General features: G+C 33.6%; 2 protein-coding genes across 2 annotated transcripts in view; one reads left to right on the top strand and one right to left on the bottom strand.

Annotated features, from left to right (window-relative positions):
- The window catches only part of LOC105831628 (activated Cdc42 kinase-like), a 255,483-nt gene that overhangs the window by 152,719 nt on the left and 74,845 nt on the right, over nt 1-27,919 (top strand). The window lies entirely within an intron of this gene.
- Nucleotides 7,643-27,919, bottom strand: part of LOC105828249 (activated Cdc42 kinase-like) — a 32,958-nt gene continuing 12,681 nt past the window's right edge. Inside the window, exon 2 of the mRNA XM_036291792.1 lies at nt 7,643-8,953. Within this exon, the coding sequence (XP_036147685.1) occupies nt 8,008-8,953 (946 nt within the window). The 3' untranslated portion in view covers nt 7,643-8,007. The remainder of the gene's footprint in view (nt 8,954-27,919) is intronic.

The following is a 27,919-nucleotide window of genomic DNA, read 5'->3' on the forward strand; positions in this document are numbered from 1 at the left end:
AAAGAAGTATATCTTAGAGAAAAAAAGAAAAGAAAAAAGAAAAGGAGATAAGATAAAGGGAGGGGATTTTAGGTAGTCGAAAGCTGCAGATCGCAGCTAAATCCTGAAAAAAAAAACTAAGAATCAACAGCAAAACAAAGAACCTTGGGAGTCCCACATAACCCAGTCATACGGTAAACGAGACGGGAGTGCGTAAATGCATTTCCTCCTATCCTCAAAAAAAAGTCAGGAAAAGAAGCAAGAACTTTTTCGCCCGCGCAAGTCTATAGCCGGATCTATAATGAGTCAGTAGTCGGTAGTCATAAGTCTTAACCTAAGTCAGTGATTCTATAATTTTTCACATCCACAATGAGTCGCTTTGCAAAGAGCAATACTGGCAACGAGCCGATACAAAGCATATGATTGGCCAGTCGTACGAAATTCGGTGTCTGTAGTCTTAGAAGTTGGCTGTTGGCCAACTTTACCGATTCACCGATTCAGACTCACCGATAGCCTTTCCAACCTCGAACCGACTTAAGATTGTGACTTAAGACTACAGATTATCGACTAGCGACTCATTGTAGACCCGGCTTAAATATATAAGTCACAAAATCTTTATGTCCGCCGAGTACTTCGTCATTTGTGGTCCGATCTTAATGCCACTGGTGTCCAATTCAGCCCTTTTATATATTTTCGTACAATATATAATAAATAACTGTATTCAGTATTTAAGTCTTTTTCCCACACATCTAACTCCCATAATCCTAAATTCAATAAAACTTTGTCTATGTACAAAATTGTACCACAAATAACGAAGTACTTCGCGGGTATAAAAACTACAATCATTCATATGTATATTTTGGCCTATCATTTTTTAAACACCCTTTTTAGGGAAATTTTGAGCCCTTAATATCCATCCCCGGAAAAGTTGCTAAATTTTGACTCCATTTGCCAATGAGAGAAACAAGATCTTCACGCGGGCGAAAAAGCTAGTGTATTTATAAACTGCAAAAACGGAAAAATTATCGTAAAAAACGATATTGGATAAAACCAATATTCCAAGAATGCAATACGCATGGATTTATCATGCCATATTTCCCGTCATCGTTTCAGCCCTTATTTTCAATTTTTCTTGTATATACTGCTTGACACTGCTCGATGCTGCTTGACGCTTGAAGTTGGTACGATCCAACTTCTTCTTGACGCTAGCATCAAAGTGACGTCACGTGATGACGTTCAACGCTGGCTTTTAGCGTCCCAATTGAATTTGTACCTTTTTTAGACGACACAAGTAAAACCGCGAGGCTATTGCGTATTAATTTCGAAACGCCTAACTTCACAGAAATTGCCCAACGCATCCGGTCACTGGGTTCCCAAATTCGCGCTGCGCTAATAGATCATCGATCTATATAATACAGGGTCTACAATGGCAGTAATAATAAGGTTGTAAGCCGCAAACCATAAAAGTTGACCAATTATATTCGATTATTCTTTTCACATTCAACTATAATAGTCAGTTTTTACTGACAACCTTACTACTACTTCCATTGTAGATCCTGCATAAGGCAATACGCACAGTGATCGAGCGGAAAGAATATAACAGTTTACTACGCGCTATCGTAGGGACTTTATCGTGAACGTCACGACACCTCTACGCGCCAACAGCTGATTGTAAGCGCAGAGCAGAAGAATAAAGACTGAGAATTAATCAAGTAAGAAGCAATTTTGATTCATAATCTCGAGCTGTATCTTCACCCTTCAGGTCCTAACCCCTAAGGCGGACGAATCACCGATCTCGTCCGGGAAGAATTCCCCGTCCAGATCTTACCGACACAACAGTAAGAAAAAGAGTAAATAAGAAGGATAAATAAAATTAGACAATATTTATTAATATGTATATATATTATTGCGAATACAGCATGTATAAAAAGAATCTTTATATTTTCGCGCATATGTAGAAATGTACAAAAACTATGTCGTGTTTTGTCTTACAAAAATTGTGTATCAAAATGATTCCACTTATCTCTAATCAAGCGGAAATAGTCAAACCCTTTTGCTTCCTAAGTGAACGGCCAATCATTTTTAACGCTGAACTTTGTTCAAAATAATAGTATAAAATTTGTATTTTGTAAAATCCTTAAATATATGAAATCAAATCTAAAATGGCTCTAATCAATTGCAGATTTCATTCTGTTATGAATTTTTTACACAATGCACGACACTATGGAGTTATTCATTTTAATTCCAAAATAGTCTAATTTAATACAATAATTCTGCACAAAAATTATTTGAATCAAGATATAACTTAAATTACAAATTACTAATCGCTTATGCCAAACAATTAAATTATTTAATGCATTTTTCCTCTTTCACTGAGAAAAATACTGAAAAGCATTGTAATTATTATTTATATTATAGATATTATCAATATTAGTTTTATTATTATTCTCAAGGTCTTACTTAATCCATTATAAATTAATACCTTGCACATATTCGCACTTAATTGCGATTTTACATAAATTTACATAAATAATAAGTATTATTACAAAGTAATATTTGTAAGAATATCGCTGATTGTTGCCACTATAAGTACATTACTTGAATACACAGGCGGAAACACGCATACAAAGGTATATATTATAATCGCTAATCTTAACGTTACTTCCCATACAGCACAGGATACGATATAGGCCTAGTTTACACCGAGCACTTGGTACGCGTATCAGATAGTAAATAACTAATGAATGTGTTTAATCATTGACTGATCAACTTAAATTCACTACTTGATACGCGTACCAAGTGCTCGGTGTAAACTAGAGCATAGTCTCGTTTCAACATTCATTGTAGCAGCACTGCAATAATGGCTAAGGTATTATTTTTCGCAATAAATTATTTACAGTTTCTTCGGATAAGGGGCGATTTTAAAGATGCTTCTGAGCATCAATATTTAGCTTAGTAACTATGTTTCAAAATTAATGAAATTTATTTACGCACGATTATAAACTGAAAATATTAAATTAATAGAAAAATTATATTCAAGATCCACTGCAGATCAAATAGGCGTTCTTAACATTATTTATATGTTTAAAACATTTATCAATCGGAGAATTAATTTATTATTATTGCAATATATTCATAATAAATTGCAGAAATGTTATAAAGCTAATGCTTTTTTAAAATATTATGTGCTATATGAGATTTTTCATTTTACGTTTCAGTGGATTGCGGTTCTTCAGCTTTGTTAAATAATGCGAATGAACATGCAAAGATGTGCAACTTTTTATTCCGTTGACTTTATTCCGGTCTTTGACTTTTATTAACATGTTTTTATGAGATATTACGTACTATAACAATAAGTAATTATATTTCTTTATTTTACTACAGTTAAAATTAATAGTTGTTATAAAAATATTATACTAATCAGAATATCTTGCTCGTATTAAAAATTGATTGCATTTAGAACACGTGCACGAATCTCAGTCGAAACTAATTCTTATTTAAAACTTCGAAATACATGCACGTTTAGAAAATACATTTAAAAAGAAATAGTAATTTTGTCATATTAAAATAATGTATGTTGTGCTTCCTTTTTTTAAATTAAAATTTATTCTAAATCAATATCGTAATGGAGAAGATAATAATTGAAAAGTAATAATTTATGTGCTTTTACATGCTTTGCCTTTTCATACGACATAAAATAGCAATGTTATACAATAAATATATTAATATAATTACTTAATTTGTACATTTTATATATATATATATATATATATATATATAGGGTGTCCCTGAATATGTTAGTCAACGCTCGTAAAAAGGTAGAAGGGATTGAGATGAACATAAAAGTCCAATATTGTCTTGGGTTAGGTCCACTAATAATCGAGATATTAGCGTGTAGGATCTGCAAAAATTTAATTAATTTCTATCGTAATTGTGAACAATAAATTAATAAAAGCTTATCTTACATTCACGATAGATCTTTTCTTCGATGTTATAGCTCGAACGGATCGAGCTCTTCCCTCGGCGCGCTCTCATTCGCATAATTTGAAAAATTAATACCTCGATATTGGTGAACCTAACCCAAGACCTAACCAAAGACAATATTGGAGTTTTATGTTCATCTCGATTCCTTCTACCTTTTTACGAGCGTTGACCAACATGTACTATATATATATATATATATATATATATATATATATATATATATACATACACAGTACCGGCCAGAATTATATCACCTTTTTTAAGTGTAACCAGATTTTTTAAGTATAACTTTTGTCAAAGTGCATCAAATACGTTAAAAATTTTATAGTAAACAGTCTTGTGCATGAAGTGTAATGAGATTTGACAAAATGCACCATAATTTAAAAATTTTTGATTAATTTTCTGAAAGTCGTACATTTCTGCTTCTAAGAATTTCAAATAAATTGATAAACAGTTATTTCTTCAGTAAGGTATACTTGTACATCAAAACATATTATAATATGGTAAAGATCCGTACACTTTAAAACAAGTTATGCTTAAAAACCTAAAGGTGATATAATTTTGGCCGATACTGTATATATATATATATATATATATATATATAATTTACAAATTAAGTAATATATATATTATGTGTATATATAGCATTTTTTTGGAAGACAAAGAAGGGGACAAAATTATCAATTCTGTTATCATATAGAAATTTTTTGCTGTCTTAATAAATTACTTTTTTTTAGGTATTTTAAAGTTTAAAGTATCTTTTTATTCCCGATTTTAAATAGGAAAAATGTTAGATTTTGTAAATTATAACTTTTATTTTTGCCCTAAAGAAAATATAACCAAAAAATTATAGCATAAATTTTATTATAGCATATAAATTAAAAAATAATTTTTTAATATAACTGTTATTACTATTATTACATTTATTTATTATTACAAAATATTTGTTTATTTTTCGTAGAAAAATATTTTTAAAAAATTCAAATAGATCTCTTGTAATGAGAAATATTGTTATAATAAATATCATTAAAAATGTGATGTTAAACTAAATTTAAATTAAAACAAGAGAATGAACAAGACAAAGATTATTCAATAAAAATTATGAAATTAGAAAATTATGCAATTTTTTCCAAAGTAATTTAACATATCTTCAGGACTTACAGTAATGTCTTTGTGAATTTATATAAAGAACGTGCCATTTAAACAATCTTCCGTTATTGTATTACGTAAATATATATGATTTTTAAAATTTCAAAAAAATTTGAACATTCTAAAATTTCTCGTTCTCTGGTTACGCCCATATAATATATGTTTATAAGTGTCATTGTACGCATATTTAAATGTGTATGCGCACACACACAATAAATCAAATTCAATATAAAAAATATTATATATAAAATCTTATGTAGCACACAATACAATAGAACATTTCAGAATTGCAGAAATGTTGCAAAATTGTTATAACATTAAAATGCGCTGTATCACAATTAGTAAATCAAATTTCACGTACTTTTTGTTACTTACTTTGTTACTTACTCTGTTAATTAATAAAAAATTGCTACAATAGTAAAAGAAAATTCGAGGAACTATATCAAATTACAAATAATCGATTTAAAACCGTTGTATGCACTTAGTTCGGATATTAATTGTTTTACATTTTGCTTCCGCGTTACTTACGCAATCCGTATAATTCAAAATAAACAGTACGCATATTTGTTTTGAGAAATGATTTTATTGTACAAAAGTTGCGTTCGGAAACGTCGCTTGAGTATTCTCGGGTATCATTTTATCTTTGTTTCATATTCAATAACAAGGATAAAATAATACGTGAGGGCACTCAAGTGATGTTTCCAAACACAACCAAAGCTGTAAATAATTCATTTAAAGCTCGCTATTTATTAAAATTTTACAAAGGTCTTTTACTACAAATGCAAACAATCCAAACTAACTTATAAAAGACCATTAAGGGGATCCAGGAGTGCCTTTGAAATTTGATCGAGGTCGATAATGTAGAGTCATTCGTGCACATCATTATGAGATTTCATATGTAATTCTTGTATAGATTTAGAAATCCTTTTCCAGAATTAAAGTACACATATTAATATTAATCTATAAATTGGATTTTATATTGAAAACGAAAAAATTGTTTCTTATATTGCTTTACTTATCGACTTTTTACGTGTACATAACCCAAATTTTCGTTTTTTCATTTCCAATTTGCGGAATGCGAATCTTTTTTTCTAGGATTCTAATCTTATTTCTAATTGCACGATATTATTCCTGAGAGTTTTTTCTAGGGGGCGACGTGATTATTTTATACATATAAACTATAGATTTTTTGTATGAAGCAAATATTGTTGTTAAGTGACTAATAAATAACAATTTTTTTTTATTTATCAGAACAAATTGTACATCGCCCCCTTCATTTTTGTGCGTACTTTAATCCTGTAAAAGGATTTTGCATTCTGTTACTCCAATTCGAAAATCCAAGTTCCCAAAAAAATGTCGGTAACTCTGTCACTCCCGGATCCCCTTAACCATCATTCCATGTAGCCAAAGTTACAAAATGTATAATTTAATAATATGATGATACAAGTAACTTCAACTATATGTGTAATTCATCCTTGAAAATTATCCTTGAAAATTAAAGACTAATATTAATTAATAAAAAGATGACATGAACAAGTAATCTTTGGACTTAAGTGTTATTTCTTATTAGGATTATAAAATAACAATACTTGTTACAAGTTAGTATTATAATCTCGAGTTTCTTCCTAATTTCACTTATCATTATATTACATGCTTTATTAATTTTATAAAATTGTTATTGAGCAGCGATTTCTAGTATAAATATTATAAAATAATTATTCTTTCGTCGATATACCAAATAACGACGATTTAATTGCATATTATTTCCGAGTTTTTTATATATATTATAAAATGACATATCTGTTCAAAATAATGTAGATGCACAAAAAGTAAATTTATATATTTTATAGTATACATATAATAAATGTTTTTAGAGAAGGCATTATTCAAATCTGTAAAAATATGTCACATAAATAGCTAAATTTCTTCGTATTTATTTGGTTCCTTTTTTATGAATGTTCATATACGAGGAACATAATCATATGGATTACATTTCTCTTCGTCATTAAAAATTCTGGATTTTTATTAAACAAATTATCACAATAAAAATTTACATGTAAAAGAGATTGCAATCGATAGATTGTTCGTCGAATTGAACGAGAAATTTGTTAATCTTTCAAATATACTAATTATTATTTAATCTAGCAATTTTTTAATCCAATAAGATGAAATGTGTCAAACATTATCCTCTTGCAATATTAACATTAAAATAATAAATAAAACGTTTGTTTATTCTATATTTGTGTGCATAATTCATAAATATTTCTAAACATGCAATCTTACAAACATTTATTTAAAAAGTTTTTAGTTATCGTTCAGAACACATGAAAACTTTAATTAATTATAACTTAATGCAATGTTTCAATTCTAATTCAAATTTTTTAAATTTATATTATATGCCCGTCCATTAAATATTTGATTAAAAGATTTTTAATCAAATGTTGATTTTTCTTACAAAATATATCTTCGGCATTTACATCAATTCTGAAATAATCTTATTACTTATATCAATAATAAGTTGATTGAAGAGTTTTGGGATTGTATTTCTTATTTAAAATTAACTTATCTTCTTCGTCGTTGATGGTGGAAGCAATTACAAGACAAATCTATACACAAACTGTAAAAAAAATTAAATAAAACTGAAAAATACAAAAAACTTACTTTTTATATTACGTTTGACTTTTTTAATTTTATCAATTTTATTAGTTTGATACTTTTGTATAAAAATAGAATATGTATTTCTTTAAAAATTTTAAGACGTTGTGATATTAAAGAAAAAAATTGCAGCATTATAGAAAAAACGGGGAATACCGCAAAAACTTTTCTATCAATTCTCATATGTCCTCTGCAAGTAATGATTTGCAGAGTATACTAATAACATATTGAAATCGGAAACTAAACTGCGGTGGTGTCGTCCGTGCTTCGCAGCAGCGCGACTGCTTTAACGACGTCACCACCACATTGATTCAACATCACCTTGCAATCTTCGAGGCCGACAAAATTGTTCTCTTTTTTTAGTAAATTTTGAAGTCGTTCTAGTTTGATCGCTGCTAGAACGTCCCATTCGGTAACATTTAACGCGGCAATGCAGGATTCGGGAGTTGACTGTTCATGCAATACCTTCAGCATGATTCGCACTTCGTCAGATTGTTCTCCATTACGGGGCCCACGTGTTCTTCGCGTATTCGGTCCATCGCAAGCAAACTCTAACAAATCCTCGCAAGAGACGTGATCCGATTGTCGCGACAGATCGCTCTGAGCGACGTCACTGCTAGATGCTTTTTCGTTGGATAAACAATAGACTTTTGTAGGAACGATCGAATGAAAATTGTCGCTTGTGTTAATATGCATTTGAGGTTCTTCGCGGTGAGAAATCTCAGATTTAGACAGGATCTCTTCGTTTGTTTGTGAGGAATAATTTAACCGAGTCTGTTGTGCTCTTACAAATGGAATTTGTGTTCTTATCAAGGGATTCATTTTGTTCCAGTTTTCTGATTTACAAGAACTGCTAATCGCTGTCGGATTTCGGCTTAGATCTACTCCTACGTTCTCTTGTACCTTAGAAGCGATATTTTTTATAGAGCACTTCGATTCGCCGCTGATCTTCTCGCGTAAATTGTCGATCATAGTGTTTGATAAGCTATTCGATTGCCCGTCAATGCTCATTTCTTTCGAGACGTTTTGACATAAATCCAACGTATCACCACAGTCGATTAAGTTGTCCGAGAACTCCAGCAAATCCTCCGAGATCATGCTACATCGTCGAAGTCGGCTTTCTTCAACGGGTAAGGAATCCAGTGCGGCCAATTCAGAATCTATACGCTGTTCAAATTCTTCTGGGCTGTAAAATTCGAATATCTGTATTATATGTATTGAACTATAAATAAATAAATATTGTAGAGGTTTAAATTATTACCTAAATTTCTATGTTTTTAAATCAATGTTAAAATGTTAAAATCAATGGTAATACTGAAGAAGACGAGCTACCTCTCACCGATTTGCTTGAAACTTTACAATATCGTGTATTTTGTGCGTAGAACAAAAATCCGTAAGTTAAAAGTGTCGCTCTCAATTAATATAAACCCACACAGCACACTTTATCCTGAGAATATTCCAAATTGTCCCAGATAGACGAAGGCAATCCTACAGATATTCCAATGAGTAGCACTTGGGATATCCTACAAGAATATCTTAAGATATCGTAAAAAATCTTAAGATATCGACTTCTGTAGACGAGACCTAATTCACCCTGCTCAAAAGGTATGATAAAAACTGATAGAAACATAGAAATTTGGTAGAAATTTAATATGATTTTATCTGAATCTATCGTTTCTATCGGACACTAGATTTCCTGCCAGATAGAAAAGTTATAAAATTCTATCGTTTCTTATCATATCTGAATTAAACGATTAAAACCTTATCTGAATACGACTACTTTTCTATATGATCTTATCTACTTATCGTACTTGTTGTGAGCGTTTGCTCGTTTCGGGAATTCTTTCCCGTAAGTAGTTGGGATTCGTCCTGCCCTAGGAGTTAGGACCCGAAGGGTAAAGGTTCGGCTCGATGTATGAGAAAAAGAAAACACTTCTTACTTGCTTTTTCGTTATCTTTATTTCTTTGCTTGGTGCTTACAATCAGCTGTGACAGTGTCAAATATCACTTGCGATAAGGTTTGTAGTACACGACGTAGCTCGGATGTTGTTATGTTACACTCCGCTCGGTCACGGCGTGGTCGCGCTTATATATGATGGTTTCTGGCGCAATTTCAGGTGCCAGTGACCGAACGTCGGTAGCTTCCGTGAGGCTAAGCGTTTCGACATCGGAACTGCGGTTTGATTGTGCAGCGTAGGGCCTATTTCTAGGACGATACGGAACTGCTTCCGAGCGCGATGTTGTAATCTCACGGAATTTACTGGGGACTTCCGTGAGCGCGGCGGATTCTTGTGCGTCTTTCGAAAGAGGTGCTTCTTGCAACGTCTTTCAAAAGATGCGTTTCGCAATTGTGATAAATGTACGGTTGTAATCGGCTTACAACATCCCTCCCCCGTTAGATAAAAAAACGAGGGTGCGATGTTTTCACCTACAGCTTTGTTCTTAGATGACAACCTGCTTTACTAGGCCTTGGTGGTTTACTAGTTTGTTTTGTATATATTATATAAATTATGATAGCTACTATAATTAAGTGGCCACCACGATCGCCGGATCTAAACGTATTAGACTTTTTTCTATGGGGTTACGTAAAAAGTTTAGTAGAATATGCGCCTAATGGCACAGAACAAGAAATGCGTCAAGCTATAATTGACGCTTTTAATACTATTACGCCAGAAATGGCGCATCGTGCAACGCGTGATATTGTTCGAAGAGCCGGGCTCAGCGTGCGAAAGAGAGGACATCACTTCGAACAACTTTTGCATTAAAATATGAGAGTGGATTAAGCCTATTGGGGAAACCACTATAAAAAAAACGCACTATGCTATCTACCGCAAGGTGGTGTGGAAATGATAGGTGCGCTGTCATTTTCTTACGGAAAAGATAAATAAAAATTATAAAATTATTTTTTGCTTCACGGTACTTACGTTACACAACCCTCGTTGCTCATGCACGCGTACGTCATATAAAAATAATTGTTTTTATTTGTTTATCTAATTCAAGAAACTTTTGGTGTGTAATTTGTGTGTATGTGTGTGTGTGTGTGTGTGTGTGTGTGTGTGTGTGTGTGTGTGTGTACACATACACAAAAATGTTAAACATTATTTTTTTTATGTAAAGTGAGGTGTTTATTATTAACAGAATATTTTTTTCAACCATTAAAGATAAGATAATTATGAAAAAAGAATAAAATTAAAAGTGAATTGATTTTCTTAAAACTAGAATCATATTTTTCTATGTATGCGTGTATTGTATAGTAGTCAGCATGAATAATAATAGTAATATAAAATCGCAAACTAAGGAATAATCATTTTTTTGTTACAAAGTGATTATTCTTTTCACGCGTATGTACGTACATACATCACACACACACACGCACACACACACACACACACACACACACATTACATATTAAAATTTTCTTGAATTAAATAAAATTGTTTATAAGTTTTCAAACATTTAATAAATTCATATATTCGTAAATCTACACGGAGAAAATTTTATATTAAAATTATGTATGATTTATTATTTATGATAGTAACGATGAATTGTAAGAAGAAATTTCAGAGAATTATATCATATAAGTAGTGTAAATATTATCGTAATTTGATGAAAAACATAATAAAAATTTTCATAATTCCTCCTTGGCACGCGTTTACTACTTACCATAGTAATTTTTACCATAATGTTTTTTCCGTGTATTATAAGTCTATCACGAGGATTAATTTTATTAAAAATATAAATATCCTCGTTATTTAATTTTTAATTAAGAATACAAAGTTGAAACAAACATTTTATTTGGTTGTTATTTCCATTTAAATCGATAAAATTTTCTAATGTGGAAGATTTAGGGTCTCAGGAGTGTTTCTGTCTTTGGTTGATAACCCGGTTCTCTTTTACCTAGACCTAATTGTAATTTTAGGTCGCCTAGTTCGTGCATTACGTCATGCAGTAGCATGGTTTTTTGTGGCGGAAGGTTTGGATTTATCCTTCGTGCTGGTCGTACTTCTGCATGGTCATTTTCCTCATGCAGGGAATTATGAAGTCGTAATATTTCCGCGTCGACTTCATTTCGCGGTATATTTTCGGACGCTTCGGCGGGAGAGTGAGCCATTGTTGTTGGACTGGATGTTAGTCGATTGTCGGTTCGATTTCGTCCGTCTAGCTCACGCGTCGTATTACGTTCAGCGCTTATCAAACTAAACTCGCGTGCGTCCGCTGTGGTCCCTCGTTCGGTGACGACGTGTGTTCCGCGTTCGCCTATAATACGTAGCGCGTGTTGCGTCGCGTCTCGTATCTCGCGTAACGCGGTTTCTGTTAGGCCTACTGCCTCGTGTTCCGGAGAATTTATTGAATCTCCCGAAGGTTGCTTTATGTCTCGCGGTCGTCTCCCGAGTATTATCGGTGGAGTCGGATTATGCATGGCTAAGCGTCTTATCGCGGTCGCGTGTGTACGTGCTAGAGCGTCGTACTTGAATCAAAGTTTTACTCGCTGATAATGTATTATTAAATGGCACGTACTTTTTTTTAACAGGCGTTTTCTTTCGCGGATAAACTTCGCGTTGCTTCGTTTTTTCGCGCGGTATCGGGTTTCCGCTGTATCGTTATTTTTCGGCCGTGTTGCACAAGACATTACGAGTACGCAAAAAAAATTTTTACAATTCTGATTTACATTAGTAGAACGGCGGTTGTCGTAGGTTAGCTCGCTGGATGGACTGACCCGTACGTTGTAGCGTTGTAGTAGGGTGTGCAGTTTTTCCTCGTAGTCTACAGTCGTCTAGTCGTCGCCTCTTGTTGTGGTCCACCTCTTGTTGGCTGACCGGCCGTTCCTTCCCCCGACAGAGAAGCTCGTTCTTCAAGGGCACTTAACACCGTGTAGTGACGTGTTGGTACAGATCTTTCCACTCGCGTACTGAATAACATGATGGTGTTGTCTCAGCTCGTCTTACAGTCGGTTTGTCTTCTTCTCGCAGGACCGTGCTTCCTTCGAGTTTTTGGATTTGCTGGTCCCTTGTTCTGTTTCAGCTTCCTCAGTCAGCTTGTTCTTTATGGCTTCCTTGATCCTTACGGCTTCTTCAATCCCACCGCTGCCACCAATTTTGTTGTAAGCATTTGCTCGTTTCGGGAATTCTTTCCCGTAAGTAGTTGGAATTCGTCCTGCCCTAGGGATTAGGACCCAAAGAGCGAAAGTTTGGCTCGATGTATGAGAAAAAGAAAACACTTCTTACTTGCTTTTTCGTTGTCTTTATTTCTTTGCTTGGTGCTTACAGTCAGCTGTGACGGTGTCAAGTATCACTCACAATAAGGTTTGTAGTACGCGACGTAGCTCGGACGTTGTTATGTTACTCTCCGCTCGGTCACGGCATGGTCGCGCTTATATGTGGTTTCTGGCGCAATTTCGAGGGCCAGTAACCGGGCGTCGGTAGCTTCCGCGAGGCTAAGCGTAGCCTTGCGGTTTGATTGTGCAGCGTAGGGCCTATTTCTAAGAAGATACGGAACTGCTTCCGAGCGCGATGTTGTAATCTCACGGAAGTTACTGGGGACTTCCGTGAGCGCGGCGAATTCTTATGCGTCTTTCGAAAGATGCGTTTCGCAATTGTGATATATGTACGGTTGTAATCGGCTTACAACATACTGAATATAAAAGTTACAATTCAAGGTCTATAAGACTCTATATGGATTAATCTGAAAATGTTCCTATACGATTCTATCAGATATATTACAATTTCGGCGAACATAAAGTTCTATCGTTCTTTATCGTATCTGAATTAAACGATTAAAAGCTTATCTGAATACGACTAGTTTTCTATATAATCTTATCTACTTATCGTATTGAATATGAAAGTTACGACTCAAGATCTATAAAACTCTATATGGATTAATCTGAAATTGTTCCTATACGTTTCTATCAGATATATTACAATTTCGGCGAACATAAAGTTCTATCGTTCTTTATCGTATCTGAATTAAACGATTAAAACCTTATCTGAATGTAGGTGCTTTCCTATATGATCTTATCTAGTTATCTTACTGAATATGAACGTCACGATTCAAGGTCTATAAGACTCTATATAAAGTAATCTGAAATTATCCTTATACGTTTCTATCAAATATATTACCATTTTGGACATAAAGTTCTATCATTTTTTATCGTATCTAAATTAAAACTTTATCTGAATATGAATACTTTCCTATATAATTTTATCTGGCTATCTTACTAAATATAAAAATTATGATGTAAAGTTAATATAAATTAATCTGAAATTGTCCCTATTATACGTTTTTATTAAAAATAAGTTATATATTATAATAGTTTTCTATCATTGTCTATATAATTGGAGATATTTTAAAGAGGAAAAAATTATTTCGTAATTTCGCCGAACATAACATTCTATCATTCTTTATCGTGTCTAAATCAAACGATTAAAACTTTATCTAAATATAGAATTATCTAAATAATTTATATAGACTTTAAGTCGTAATTTTTTTATTCAGTAAGATAACTAGATAAGATAATATAGAAAAGTACCCATACTCAGGTAAAGTTTTAATTCGGATACCATAAAGAACAACAGAATGTTTTGTCCGGCGAAATTATAAAATAACACAGCACACAAAAGAAAGTGGTTGGTCCAGCGGACCAGACTAGTCAATACTTATGTATTTTAACCCGCTGAATCCAAATCCAAGATCAAAATTGCAAAGTTAGCTCGCATTTTCTAACCTCAAAAAAAAAAATTTTTTCTTTTAATGTTGATCTGGCGGAGCAGACTAGTTGGTCAATCTTTATGTATTTTGACCCGCTGAATCCAAATCCGAGGTCAGAATAAAAGAGTTAAATATAATAGGAAAAGGGAGTGAATTTTCTACGCTATTCATTCACAGAAGCTCAGACTTGTCATATGCCCAGACAGCCAAATAAAGGCAACGTGTTGTTATTTTGCTGTCACTTATTCCTTATTAATTTTATCAGACTAAAGCCAAGGTGTTTCCTCAAACTGTCTGTTGTTCTGACATCATATAAAATTCTACATTAGAATTTAACAAACTGACGGCAAATTGTCAACATGCATGCACAATTGCTGTCAATGTGACAAGTTTATTATTCCTCAATGCATGCACTTATAATTTTATAAACTCATGAAGGTTATTTGCTCTCCTGATGTTAACTTCGTTTCACGTTAAATTACAATGACAGCAAACTGTGGGCAAGTTCACAACATACATGCAGTGCATTAATTTGCCCGATATGCTTAATCTCGCTTGGCTATCTGGGTGTATTGAATTTTCCCCGGATGATGTGGTTACGCAAGCTTGCACGTTCCAAATTATACATTTAAGATCCAAACTGCTTTTACAAAGTGTTTTTTGAGGTTAGAAAAAAATGAGTCAATTCAGCAATTCTGACCTTAAATTTAAATTCAGCGGGTCAAAATACATAAGGATAGACTAGTCTGGTCCGCCGGACCAACATTAAAAAAAAATTTTTTTTGAGGTTAGAAAATGCAAGCTAACTTCGCGATTTTGATCTTAGATTCGGATTCAGCGGGTCAAAATACATAAGGATTGACTAATCTGGTCCGTCGGATCAACCACTTTTTTGTGTGCCTGTGATAATTGTTCTTCCTTGAAATATCTCCTATTATAAAGACAACGATAGAAAACGATTATTGTTCCATAACGTATATTTGGTAGAAACATATAGGGACAATTTCAGATTAATTTGTATAGACTTCAAATTGTAATTTTTCTATTCAGTGAGATAATTAGATAAGATCATATAGTAAAGTCCATATTCAGATAAAGTTTTAATTGTTTAATTCAGATACGATAAAGAACAATAAAATTTTATAATTTTTCTATCAAATTTCTATATGTTTCTATCGATTTCTATCCAACTTTTTAGTTAGTACGCGGCGCCGCCGATAAGCTGGTAGGCGATTGAACTCTCTCAGGAGTCAGATGCAGCCGACCCGCTATATAAAGACCACCCGCAACACGATTAAGACAAGCAATAATCAATTTCTTTTGCTACAAAAGAACGATGTGAAAGAGAACTGCCACATATTACTTTTATGATTTACTCATTTTAATTGAGTAAACGATTCTGTACAAGAAAAGTAAAACGTTTATATTTTTTAAACTAGATTTACGATTGGTAATCTATACGAAAAATACGATACAGAAAGATAGAAAGTCTATCATAAGTTTCAAACCGATCTAATATTTACGAACCAAAAACACGATTCAATTAGATAGAACTTTTTCTTATCTGATTCTATCGGATTTTTTGAGCAGGGCAACTAATCTTAAGTTGCTATTTGGCCACGGTTATTCAATTAACCACGTTGCAATATCAGATTTGAAATTGTAGCTATATATCCTATCCCTAGGGCTCCGCCCCTCTCCCGGCCATGCGTTCTCTGCACAATCCTTTGCGAATTCCTACGCAATACGAGATTCTCATTAAATACGTATATACACATTAGAATTTCGCGCACTTTTAGCATGCGTCTATAGCTAATAAAAAGTATGCAGATGTGTGGCGACCCCTGCTCCAAAGAAAAAAAACCGACCAATCAGAGAACTGAGCAAAGAAAAAGAAAGCAAAGTCTTCTCCCGCGCGAAGTGTTTGGGATATTCGAAATAGTTACGTTCTTTATACAAATACACACCCTAATAACGCAGATTAGTCACTTTATTAAAACTTATTGTAATACAGTCACATAAAAATTCATGTTTTATCTAGAAAGTAAAAGGTTTATAACAAGTAAATATAACCTCTCTATCCTGTTATTATATATGCAATAGTAAAACAGTCCACAGATGTTCGACCGCTGCGCATGCTTATGTGCTGATGTGTTGCACTGATGTCTGTCGATATGACAGGTTTTTCAACCTTAAAGTAGTTTATTTTAACAATTAATATCTCGCCTTACAAAACAGCGACGATATTTACTTACAGATTCGTGTTCTACGCACAAAAATACACGATATCGTAAAGTTTCAAGCAATTCGGTGAAGTAGCTCGTCTCCTTCAGTATTGCCAAATCAATCAATACATACAAATATAATATAGAAGACAAATGGGGAAGAAGTTTGACATATTTATTTAAAAAAGAAGTTACAATTTTTTGTATTAATTTTTTTTTATTATCTTATAAATATATATTATATATGTAAAAAAATACAAGTATACATTTACTATATTTATAAATAGATTATAATTACAAAATTATAATTTCATAGAAAAGTGACAAGAAACAATAATGTATCGTTATTGTTAATAAACTTTTCTTTGTAATTGTACAATTAGTATCATTAAAAAATTTTAAAATGTAATATAAAATGAATTATTTATTTCAAAAGAGTATTAAAAAGTTTTAAACTTGGTTCAGCGAAAGACCCCTGCTAAAAACAACCGATTGAAACCAATGAGTACCGCTTTTGTAATTATAATCTATTTATAAATATAGTAAATGTATACTTGTATTTTTTACATATATAATATATATTTATAGGATAATAAGAAAAAATTAAAATTAGTAAATTTTAATTGTTATCAATGCCAATTTAACCCTTATGTGCATACCCGGGTACTCCGGGTGCCCACTTTATCATATTTTTGCTTATAAGTTTAATAAAAATTGAAATCTTGACATAAGTCTCCGAATCCCCATTATTTAACCCTTTTAGAAACTAAAAACACACTGGTATGATATCTTTCTAATTTTTTAAATCTAAACGACGTTAAAGTACATGTGCTTTAGTGTACACACCTGGGAGAATACCCACTAGATGAAAAATGATCTTTTGACCCGAGAATTAATTCATAACATTGATAAATGTCGTATTGAGATAACAGGGGTTAATAAATAAACAATTGCAACAATTTTTAAGGTAAATTAAACTATACTTACATTTATAACGCAATCAATATATTTAATTGTCAATACATAGTGTTCATCGCAGATAGGCTTTTCGCAAACTGAACATTTTCGCGTTTTTCTACATTTTTGGAGTTTGTTTATAGTTAACATGACGAGAACTTGTAATTTTTTCATACTAATACTGTCTCGGGATTGAGTCAATTATCAATTCACAAACGTTTCGTCTAATTAATTAGTACCATTACCGTCTGTTTTTACTATTAATATTAATATTACTATATTACTATTAATATTAATATATTAATATTAATGTTGCGTAAAAAACAGATTTTAAATTGATTTATGTTTATTATTTCCAATATATCTGCATAGAAAAATTGTTTTGCATAATGTATAAAAATTGTAAAAAATAATTTTTTATTACAAAAAATATGTGCTGTTGTGCGCTGTTCGTATGTTGTGAGTGGGACTGTTCCGATTGCGCACATAAGCGATTGGACACAGTAGTATTTCCCAATTGGACATAGTCCAGATTGTACACAGACCCGATTGGACACAGACCTGATTGGACACGGACCCGATTGGACACAGACCCGTTTGTACACGGATCCGATTGCACACGGACCCCATTGCGCACGACCCGTTTGCACACGGACCCGATTGCGCACGACCCGTTTGCACACGGACCCGATTGCGCACGGACCCGATTGCGCACAGACCCGATTGCGCACCGACCCGTTTGCACACGGACCCGATTGCACACGATATGATTCCGCATTGCAAGTAGTACATGGGTTAGCGACTTGGACGGGGTGGGTGCAAGAGAGGGGGCAAAGCCCCCCTTGCACCCCCCCCGTGTGTGTGTGTGTGTGCGTGCGCGTGCGTGTGTGCACAAAGTATTTTCTGCACCACATGGGTACAAGACTATAAAATATGTATAAAAAAGAAAAATACTTATAATAAATATTTTGTACGTATTTTTATTTCTGAGTTTGCCAGGTATAAAAAAATTATGATAAATATTTATAAAAATATTAAAAATAAATATTTATGCTATTATAATCCAAAAATATATAAAATATTTCGAGTTTATATACCATTAATATTTTTCAGTACATTTTAAAAATATATTTTACATATTGTTAATAATAATTTTTGTATTATTTTTAAATGGTTTATGAAAAATGATTATATAATTTTCAAAAAATATTTTTTAACAATAAATTCGTAAAATATTTATAAAAACTTATGCTAAATTTTCTGTGCTATCTAGGTTGTCTTTGCATTACTCTGCGACGCGGAATCGTATCGTGTGCAAACGGGTTCGTGTGCAAACGGGTTGATGTGCAATCGGGTCCGTGTCCAATCGAGTCCGTGTCCAATCGGGACTGTGTCCGATCGAGATGGTGTGCAATCGAGACAGTGTGCAATCGAATCCGTGTCCAATCAAATCCGTGTCCAATCGGGCCCGTGTGCAAACAGGTCGTGTGCAATCGGGTCGGTGCGCAATCGGGTCCGTGTGCAAACGGGTCGGTGCGCAATCAGGTCCGTGTCCAATCGAGTCCGTGTCCAATCGGGATTGTGTCCGATCGGGACAGTGTCCAAACGGGAAATACTACTGTGTTCAATCGCTTATGTGCGCAATCGGGTCTCACTCGCTGTGAATTATTCTGCCTGATCTGATGTCCTTTTCTTTATAAAATAATAACTAATTGCTAATTGTTAATTGTTTTTTACGGCATAAAATCATAGAACATACGCGCAAATACATTTGCGTTAAGTATAATAAATAAGTATACAACTGAAAAACCTGTAAATATCGATTCAATTGTGTTTACACGTAACAATCAATTTTATTCGGAGTATATGCTCTAGATATTAATTATCCGATAACTTCAATATCAATTAACATTTCGTCAAAACTGACCGTGCGCTATCGGCGTAGCGCTCGGAGACCCTACTTCTATTTTTTTTCATGAAAGTTGTATAACGGGCTGGAAAACTTGAAAATGGCTTTGATAGTTTTGAGTGAGTCCCAGATGAGCACAGTAATAAATGGATACAGCAAGCTGAGTAAAACGGACAGTAACAAACGGACACAGTCGCAAACTCATGTGGTGCAGAGAATGCTTTGCAAACCCGCACGCACGCACGCACACACACACATCTCTATTGATGGGAGGTGCAAAGGGGACTTCGCTCCCCCTCCCGCACCCACCCCATCAATAGAGATGCCCTGAAAAATCGCAGCCTATGTAGTAAGTCCGTTTGTTACTGTGTCCGTTTGGTCTGTGTGCATTTGGTCTGTTCGTATTTGGTCTGTGCGCATTTGGTCTGTGTCCGTTTCGCACTGTGTCCGTTTGTTACTGTGTCTGTTTCACTCAGCTTGCTTGCTGTGTCCGTTTATTACTGTGCGCATCTGGGACGCTCCCATAGTTTCTATTGATATTTATTTAATAAAATTGATTCCGAATAATTACGTTCATATACAAACTCAGGAATTGAGAAAAACTAATAGTGGACACCCGGATATCCTGGGTGTGTAACGCTGGGTGTGCACATAAGGGTTAATTGATTGAATCGGACGCCCGATTGAACTTCAATCGATTTCAATATCATGTGAATTGGGATTCGATTCTATATATTTCTGGATCAATTTTAATCGGGTAACATTGGGTTAAATTGTTGAGGTGACCTTGAATTGGAATCAATACTGTGTTTCCGAATTGGCTTCAACCGGGCACTATCGGTTTGAATTGTATACATATTTCCACAATGTTGAATTGGATTGAATGCGGTATATTCGCATTGAGTTCAATCGGTAGCTATCGATTTCAATGGTTAAAATAGACCTACAATTTTGAATTAAATTGAACACGATTTTTTCGAATTGACTTCAATCGGGTCGTTTTGGTTTCAACTAGACAAGTATTTTCACAATTTTAAATTGGACTGAATGTGGTATTTCCGAATTAAATTCAATTCGACGCTATCAGTTTTAGTTGTAGAATTATGTGCACAATCTTGAATTGGATTTAATATGGTATTTCCAAACTGACTTCAATCGGGTGCTATTGATTTGAATTGTATGTAAACATATTTCCAGAACAAAGAATTGGATCAAATGCGGTTTCCCAATTGAGTTCAATTAGGCATTATCGGTTATATATCCAATTTTCTAATTCATTATTAGTTCAACAATTTTTTTACGTATATTAAAATTTTTTGGGTAGCATATATGTTATTGAAATTTAAAACTATTTAGTATTTTATATGAAAATCTCACATTCCCAAACGGTATATAACATTATTGAAATATTGTAATGTTCGGAAATGGCACAGAAATATTTCATTAACGTTTCAATTGTAACTTTACATCCGAAATATTTCAGAAATGTATTTGCTTCATGTTTTTATACAATTGCAAATAAAATATTTTTGAAACTTTAAAAACATAAAAAAACATAAAAAAGTTTGTTTTCATATTTGAATGTTTTTCTAATATTACAAAAGAAATGTGATAAATATAATATTTCAGAAGTATTACTGAGACATTGTAAAAGTAACATTAAGAGACACGGTAATGTCTCGCGCCAAGTTGAAAGTGCAGCGCAAGAGAGAGAGAGTGTATATTTATTCGAGTACGCGAGCATTTGAAATTATCAGATCTCAATAACGGCCGAACCAATTGAATTCTATCTAGGCTCAATCGAAAGTGTAAATTTGATTTGCATAAGAAAATTTTTGTCATTTTTTTGCTATGTGTCCTACAAGTGGAGGTATCGCAATGCAAAGTCAGAAATCTGCAATTTTTATTTAAGAAACGTATGTCAAGTTCATACTAGCTCACGTTAATTGACGCTCGTCTGACCTGTTCTTATGGGCATATTTCGAGAACGGTTGAAAATGCGAACTTGGAATAAACACTAGTATCATCGGAACACTTCAGAGAGTCAATGCTTATCTAAAATTAATTAATTAATTAATTAAAAAATTAGATGTAAAACGCTCGGTTATGCTAAGCAAATAATATTTCAAAACAGGTCAATAATCGAACTAATATAAAGCGAAAATAAAAAATTTAATCTTTATCGTTACGCACGTACATGACGAAATATAAGATTAAAGCATTAAAAAATTATTGAAAAGTTGCTAAACGTTTCGATTTTACTACGTCCTTTTTAATAGCATAAGATATAATCAAGAGACACGGTAGTGGCTCGCGTCAAGTGAACGCGCAGCGCAAGCCCGACCGTGCTCTTTACGCGAGTACGCGACTTGCGAGCACTCGAAATTATTGGATCTCAGAAACGGCTAAATCGATCGAGTTCTAACTAGGCTCAATCAAAAGCTTGGGGTCGATTTATATGAAAAAACTATTTTTATTTTTCCTCTACATATCCTATAAATGGAGATATCGCGACGCAAAGTCCAAAAAGCCAAAATTTCATTTAAGATACGTTGTCATCATTGTCATCGTCAACCTTGTAGGTATCTTTGCAGGTGTCGGCATGAGAGACGAAAATCCATTTCTGCTATCGTGTGGTGTTCGCATCGTCACTATAGCACCGTGTATGGCAAATGTATAACGTGGGTCGCCAGTGCCTCGCTTGCGCCATGCACCATAAAGTAACGTGTATGAGGTTATGTTGATTTCATGTAAATGAGAATGGAAAATTCCATGTAATTGAGACCGTTTATCCTTTCCGGTAAGAATCGGCAGTTTTGGTAGCCGCTTAAAGAATTTTATTGATAATTATTAGCACTCGAAGCTGTAAGCTGCGGAATAAAAAATTTTTTTAGTTGAAGATACAAATTAAAAAATTTTCTAAGTCCCATCAAAATGGAAATATTTCTCGGTAACCGACAGTTCTATTAAAAATTTTGGTAGCCTTCCAAAGAATTTGATCGATAATTATTAGCATTAGAAGCATTTTTTAATTTTTAATAACAAGGAGTCAACTTCACGCATTCTCCGTCACTGACTTTCTCTTGTACCTCCGCGCTTATTGACTTATTACAATGATGAATTAAGGCAAAACTATTTACCGCATCGAAAAATAGTATTAGACATTTCTTCTTAGATTTTCATTCTCTATCGCATGGTGCTAAGCAAATCCGATGCTTTTGTAACACCCTGTATATTACTTAGGTAACACCCTGTATATTACTTAGAATGACTACCTGAACACTTAGGCTACATTCCAAAACGTCCTTTCCGAAGAAAATTTTACTCGATGTAATATAGGATACGTTACGTGTACTATATATTTCGAGTAAAATTTTCCTCGGAAACGACGTTTTGGAATGTAGCTTTAGTATATAACACTTAGGTTGAACCATCCCAAAGTATATACCATTTAGATTAAATTTGATTAAAAGTTTTATCTTGAATTTGTGATTTTTTCCTTATATTACTTAGGTTTAACCATCCAATAATTTTTTTGCTTAAAGGAAAAACTAAACACTTGGCGCCTTTTTTTATCTTTTTTAAAAAGGTAATTTTGTTGGGTAAAATTAACAAGGAGAATTAAGTACAATAAAAAAAGAAAAAACCGCAAAGAACGCAACAATAACATCAAGTAAAAGGATAAACAACGCAAAAAAATATTTCAAAAATTGTAGAATGATATATAAATTGGGACTTCATATACAATGGTATGTCAGTTATAAAATAAGCTAAGTCAGATTGTAAGTAAGATCAAACATATCGTTAAGTTCAAAATTCTTGAATCAGAAATTACGCACAACTTGTGGAAGTAACTGTTCAAGAAAAAAGAGAAAGGAAAAATAAAATTAATAAATAAAATAAAAAAGTAATAAAATTAAATAAATAAATAAAAAATATATATATAATGTTAATAATATAAAAAATGAAAAGTAGATATTGCAAAAGACTTACATGTGCCTTAGTTAATTGGTAGAAGAATGAAAAGCACAAAGACTTGAAAAACTATAGCAGTTACATAATGAGTGTACAAGGAACGATAGTCAAAAGAAAAGTGAATTCCCGACAACAAATAAGGCTTATATGTAAATGTTATATGTTTATATTAGCAAGACTATGGAGTAAATAAAAATAAGAAGTATCGAGAGCTTAGTGTCATTTCGCAAGTTTATGTCATTTCCTTGTTCCTTTATATGAACCATCTCCGATATTAATCTCTTATAGTAATTAAGTTCATGATCTAGAATCTTTGTATTTTTCCATTCAAATGTATGACCTGTGTCAATTTTATGTTTGATAACCACTCGATCGTTCAGACTTGAAATTGTTGGCATGTTTTTTAATTCTAGTTTTTAGTTTTTTTTTGGTCTGTTCGACACATCGCATTTAGAACAAGATATTTTGTATACAATATTTTTTTGTAGATTGTTATCTGTTTTATCTTTTTGTACTTTAACCCATGTGTTTAATTTGTTAACGCATCTATAGCCAACAGTAAAGAGATTTTTATCTGTTAATGATGAGGCAGTTTCTGAGATATTTTTTATGTAGGGCAATACAAAAAACTTTTTATTATTATTTGAGCTCTCATCATCCATGTCTACTTCGTTACCGTTGTCTACAAAAAAATTCTTTTTTTTTTTGTTGTGATGTTTGCAATCTACCGTCAATTAATTTCTTGATTCTAAAATTTATTTTTTTGAAAACTAAGTGCAGTGGATAACCATTTTCTCTTAGTATATTAATACAATATTCCAAGTTCCTTTTTTTTTAATTTCGGGTGTGAAAGAAGCAATTTTCTATCAATTAAGCTGTATATTGTTCCAATTTTATGGCAAAAGATGGTGTGAGTAAAATGAAAGGTATCTACCAGAGCTAGTCTTTTTTTGGAACCAATCAATGTAAATAGTATTATCTTCCACTTTCAAAAATAAATCCAAAAAACTTATCTTACGATCAGTTTCCAATTCGATAGTAAACTGCAGCCTATCGTGAAAGCTATTATCCCTCAATTCCAAAAGTTTCTTATTAAACGTCAGGCTCTTAATGCAAATGACAATCGCATTCGATATCTCCACAATAAAACCTTAGAGTTTCACAAAAACAATCCGGATGTCATTTTAACAAGGGCTGATAAGGATGTCACTGTGGCCCTTAATAAAATTGAATATATACAAAAAAATAGAAGAGACATTAAGTGATGTATATAACGGTCAAAAAGGATCCCAGTGCAATTGTAGAAAAGAACCTTAATAAAGTTGTGAAAAATTGGCTCGGTAAAATGATCTGATGACAGATCGAAACGTCTATTCATTATAACTAAAACGGAAATATAGTACATTTATACATCAAGACCTAGTTATTAGCTCATTAACCTCCTGGTTTATCAATCCAAGAATTTTATCATTGGAGCCTTAGCGTAAATAATTAATTAATTAATTAATTAATGTGACAGTAATATTGTGAAAGGACTTTATTTTGTGTACTTTGCCTTGTGTATCAGCCATCATTTACATACCGTCAGTATGACAGAAAATAAAATATCCTTTTAACCATATATTATTTTCAAAAATATTTATTTAAATACTTAATTAAATTTAAAATGTTTTAAAAGTATAAATTGGAAAACCATTAATTCAACATTGATTTAATGTCTTTTCAATCATCATTTCTCACTAGGTATAGATTAATATTCATTACATTTACTTGCAAAAATGTTGTGATAGCTGACTGTTCATAATTACTCATAAAAGAATCAAGATCGAGGCACGATAGTCAAGTGTACGCACAGCAAGGCATCACCATTGCCACAATTTTACGCAAGACGTCGTTTGCAAGGACACAAGAAGTTACGTAACTTGATTGGCGGTCGAGTCCGCGCTGTCCGCATGTCGAAGTTAATAGTTAATCCGCGACGAGTTCCACGAGAGCGATGCAAAGTGAGGCAGAAGCCCCTCTAAAGTGGCCAAAATTCATTTCTTGAATTTCTTTATTAAAGTTGTATTACGTTCTAGATATGTTAAAATGTTTTTTTTTTTTTAAGTTTTATGGAGATTCATAAAGTTTTATGATGAGGGTGATACTTACAAAATTAAAAAGTAGAATAAATTTATGACCATCATTATCACTTATAAACGTTATTAGAAAACAGTGGCTCTTTATATATCTAATTGTGTTATACTCTTTAAGATTGGTGTAAATCTAAAAAATGTAAAAATTGCTTAACATCACCAGAAAAATAGGAATAAACTAAGAACAAAGAATCTTTACTAGAAAATTAAATTATATTTTATAATGTAGCTTGCTATTTATATGCTATAACTCGACATAACCCATATAAACGAAATAACGAAAGTTTTAATAAATTTTTGATCGTGTATATTTTGACGTACATGTGCTCCATTTTGCTCGTTTTTTTTTATGTTAAAGTTAATTAGCTTCAAAGAAAAAGATACATTTCCTCAAGCTTTGAGTCACGAATTTTTTGTACAACTTACTTTTCTATTTGATTGATATTTTGGGAGATCGCTGATTACGAATCTAAAATCAGATTTCGAAAATTCATAATGACAGATCCAATATGGCAGACAAAAATTTCAACATTTGTTCAAATTTCACGAAAATTGATATCGAAGGCTTTTCACGGTCGTTGATTACGAATCTAGTTATAGATTTCAAAAATTCAAAATGGCAGATCCAACGTGTTTTAGTCTGCCATATTGAATTCCATCATTCTTTCGAAAATTATAAATTTTGAGTGCATTATATTGCATCCTTCATACACATGTTTAGCATACATTACGCTGTATCGAGTGGGAGGAGGATAAAAAAGAAGACGAAGTATACAGCTCTCGAGTATATTTATCTTCAAAAATTGACACACAACTAACTAGCTTTCGACTCGCTCGGAACAATGCCGCCTCGGATGCTAACGCTCAGCAAGGCTGCGTCGAGCGGTGAGAGTTTATTGTCTCCTTCCGTTTTGAGCTGTCTCTAGAGAAGGAAAAAGACAGCAAATACTCCCACTCTTGTTCTGCGGATAAATGGAACGCAAGGCAACTGCGGGCATTAGCATCCGAAGTGACATCACTGCCGGTTCGCTCCAGGATCTCTCGCGCTTGCGACGCGCTTTTGTCTTGTGTTTTCCTGCGTAATCGGCTTGTGATCTTCTCGACTAACTGTCTCAATCTTGAATGAAAAAAACTTAACGACGCGTTTCTCGAATCTTCGAAACGTTCCTATATATATTTAATTTTTTTCGTCGTTATATTTTTAATAAAACTTGAATTTTGGACACTAGCAGCACTCCTAAAATATTCACAGAAAAATAACAACTTAACTAAATTCATTACTTTTGTAACAACCGTACTTCCCACTTGGGCTAGCTCGCCGGGATCTAGGGTATAGAAAGGTCCCTGAGACAACAGGTTAATAGATTTAATGAAAGTATAATGTATTTTAACAAAAATCGAAATATATGTACAGTATTTACAAGCTATATACAAAGAAACGTAAGTCTCGCCTCGATCAGCTGTGTGTCGGTCGCGTGCGATGTTCGGTGACGGTTGCGGGGTACGGTAGCGCGCGGACGGGTGATGCCCGGCGGCGAGGTATTCGCGTTTCGCGGCGCGGCGCGGTGCGGCGGGCGGTAATTGCGCCGTGCTTCGAACTCGGTGGTGCGCGGTGCGAGACGAGAGGCGAGTGTTGTTTCCTTTCCCGACAGTTTTTCGTATTGAGGATTTTAGGAGAAACGGCGTCAGTGCCGAGAATTGTCGGCAGAGATAGAGAACGCTTTGTCTCGTAGCTTCGGGCCGTGTGATTAGTAATTAGCTAGGAGAATCCGTAACCGAAAACTCTCGGCGAAAGCAGAAACGCTCTACCCTCAGCTAGCGGATTTAAACAGAAAATTAAAAGCGAATGATACCAAGAACGCTTGGTTAAGGCGAAGAACTGTCTACCCTAGTTTCCAATTCACAGAAAACTTCTCTCTCGTATCTGACGGAATCGGAGTGCCGGAATACGGTCGGATCGAAAAGTGAAGATTGCCTCCACCCTCGGCTTTTTATACCCGCCCGGGTGGAGGCTCGGAGATCTTCGTAGTTCTCCGGCTTCCTCCGCGCTCGATCCCTCCCGTTGGCGGCAGGGAGAGCAGCGGGGGAAACGCGTGCGGTCTGGCGGGTGTTCGGACGGACCGTGCGCGGACGGTGATAGCCGCGAGACTTCATTAAACTTTAATATATTAGTTGTACTATATCTACAAGAGTACTTATTGTGACCTGGCTTACTGGCCATATGCTTGTGCAACTTTTCGTGCAGT

The sequence above is a fragment of the Monomorium pharaonis genome, chromosome 9 (assembly GCF_013373865.1).
Source record: "Monomorium pharaonis isolate MP-MQ-018 chromosome 9, ASM1337386v2, whole genome shotgun sequence".
NCBI classification, from domain to species: domain Eukaryota; kingdom Metazoa; phylum Arthropoda; class Insecta; order Hymenoptera; family Formicidae; genus Monomorium; species Monomorium pharaonis.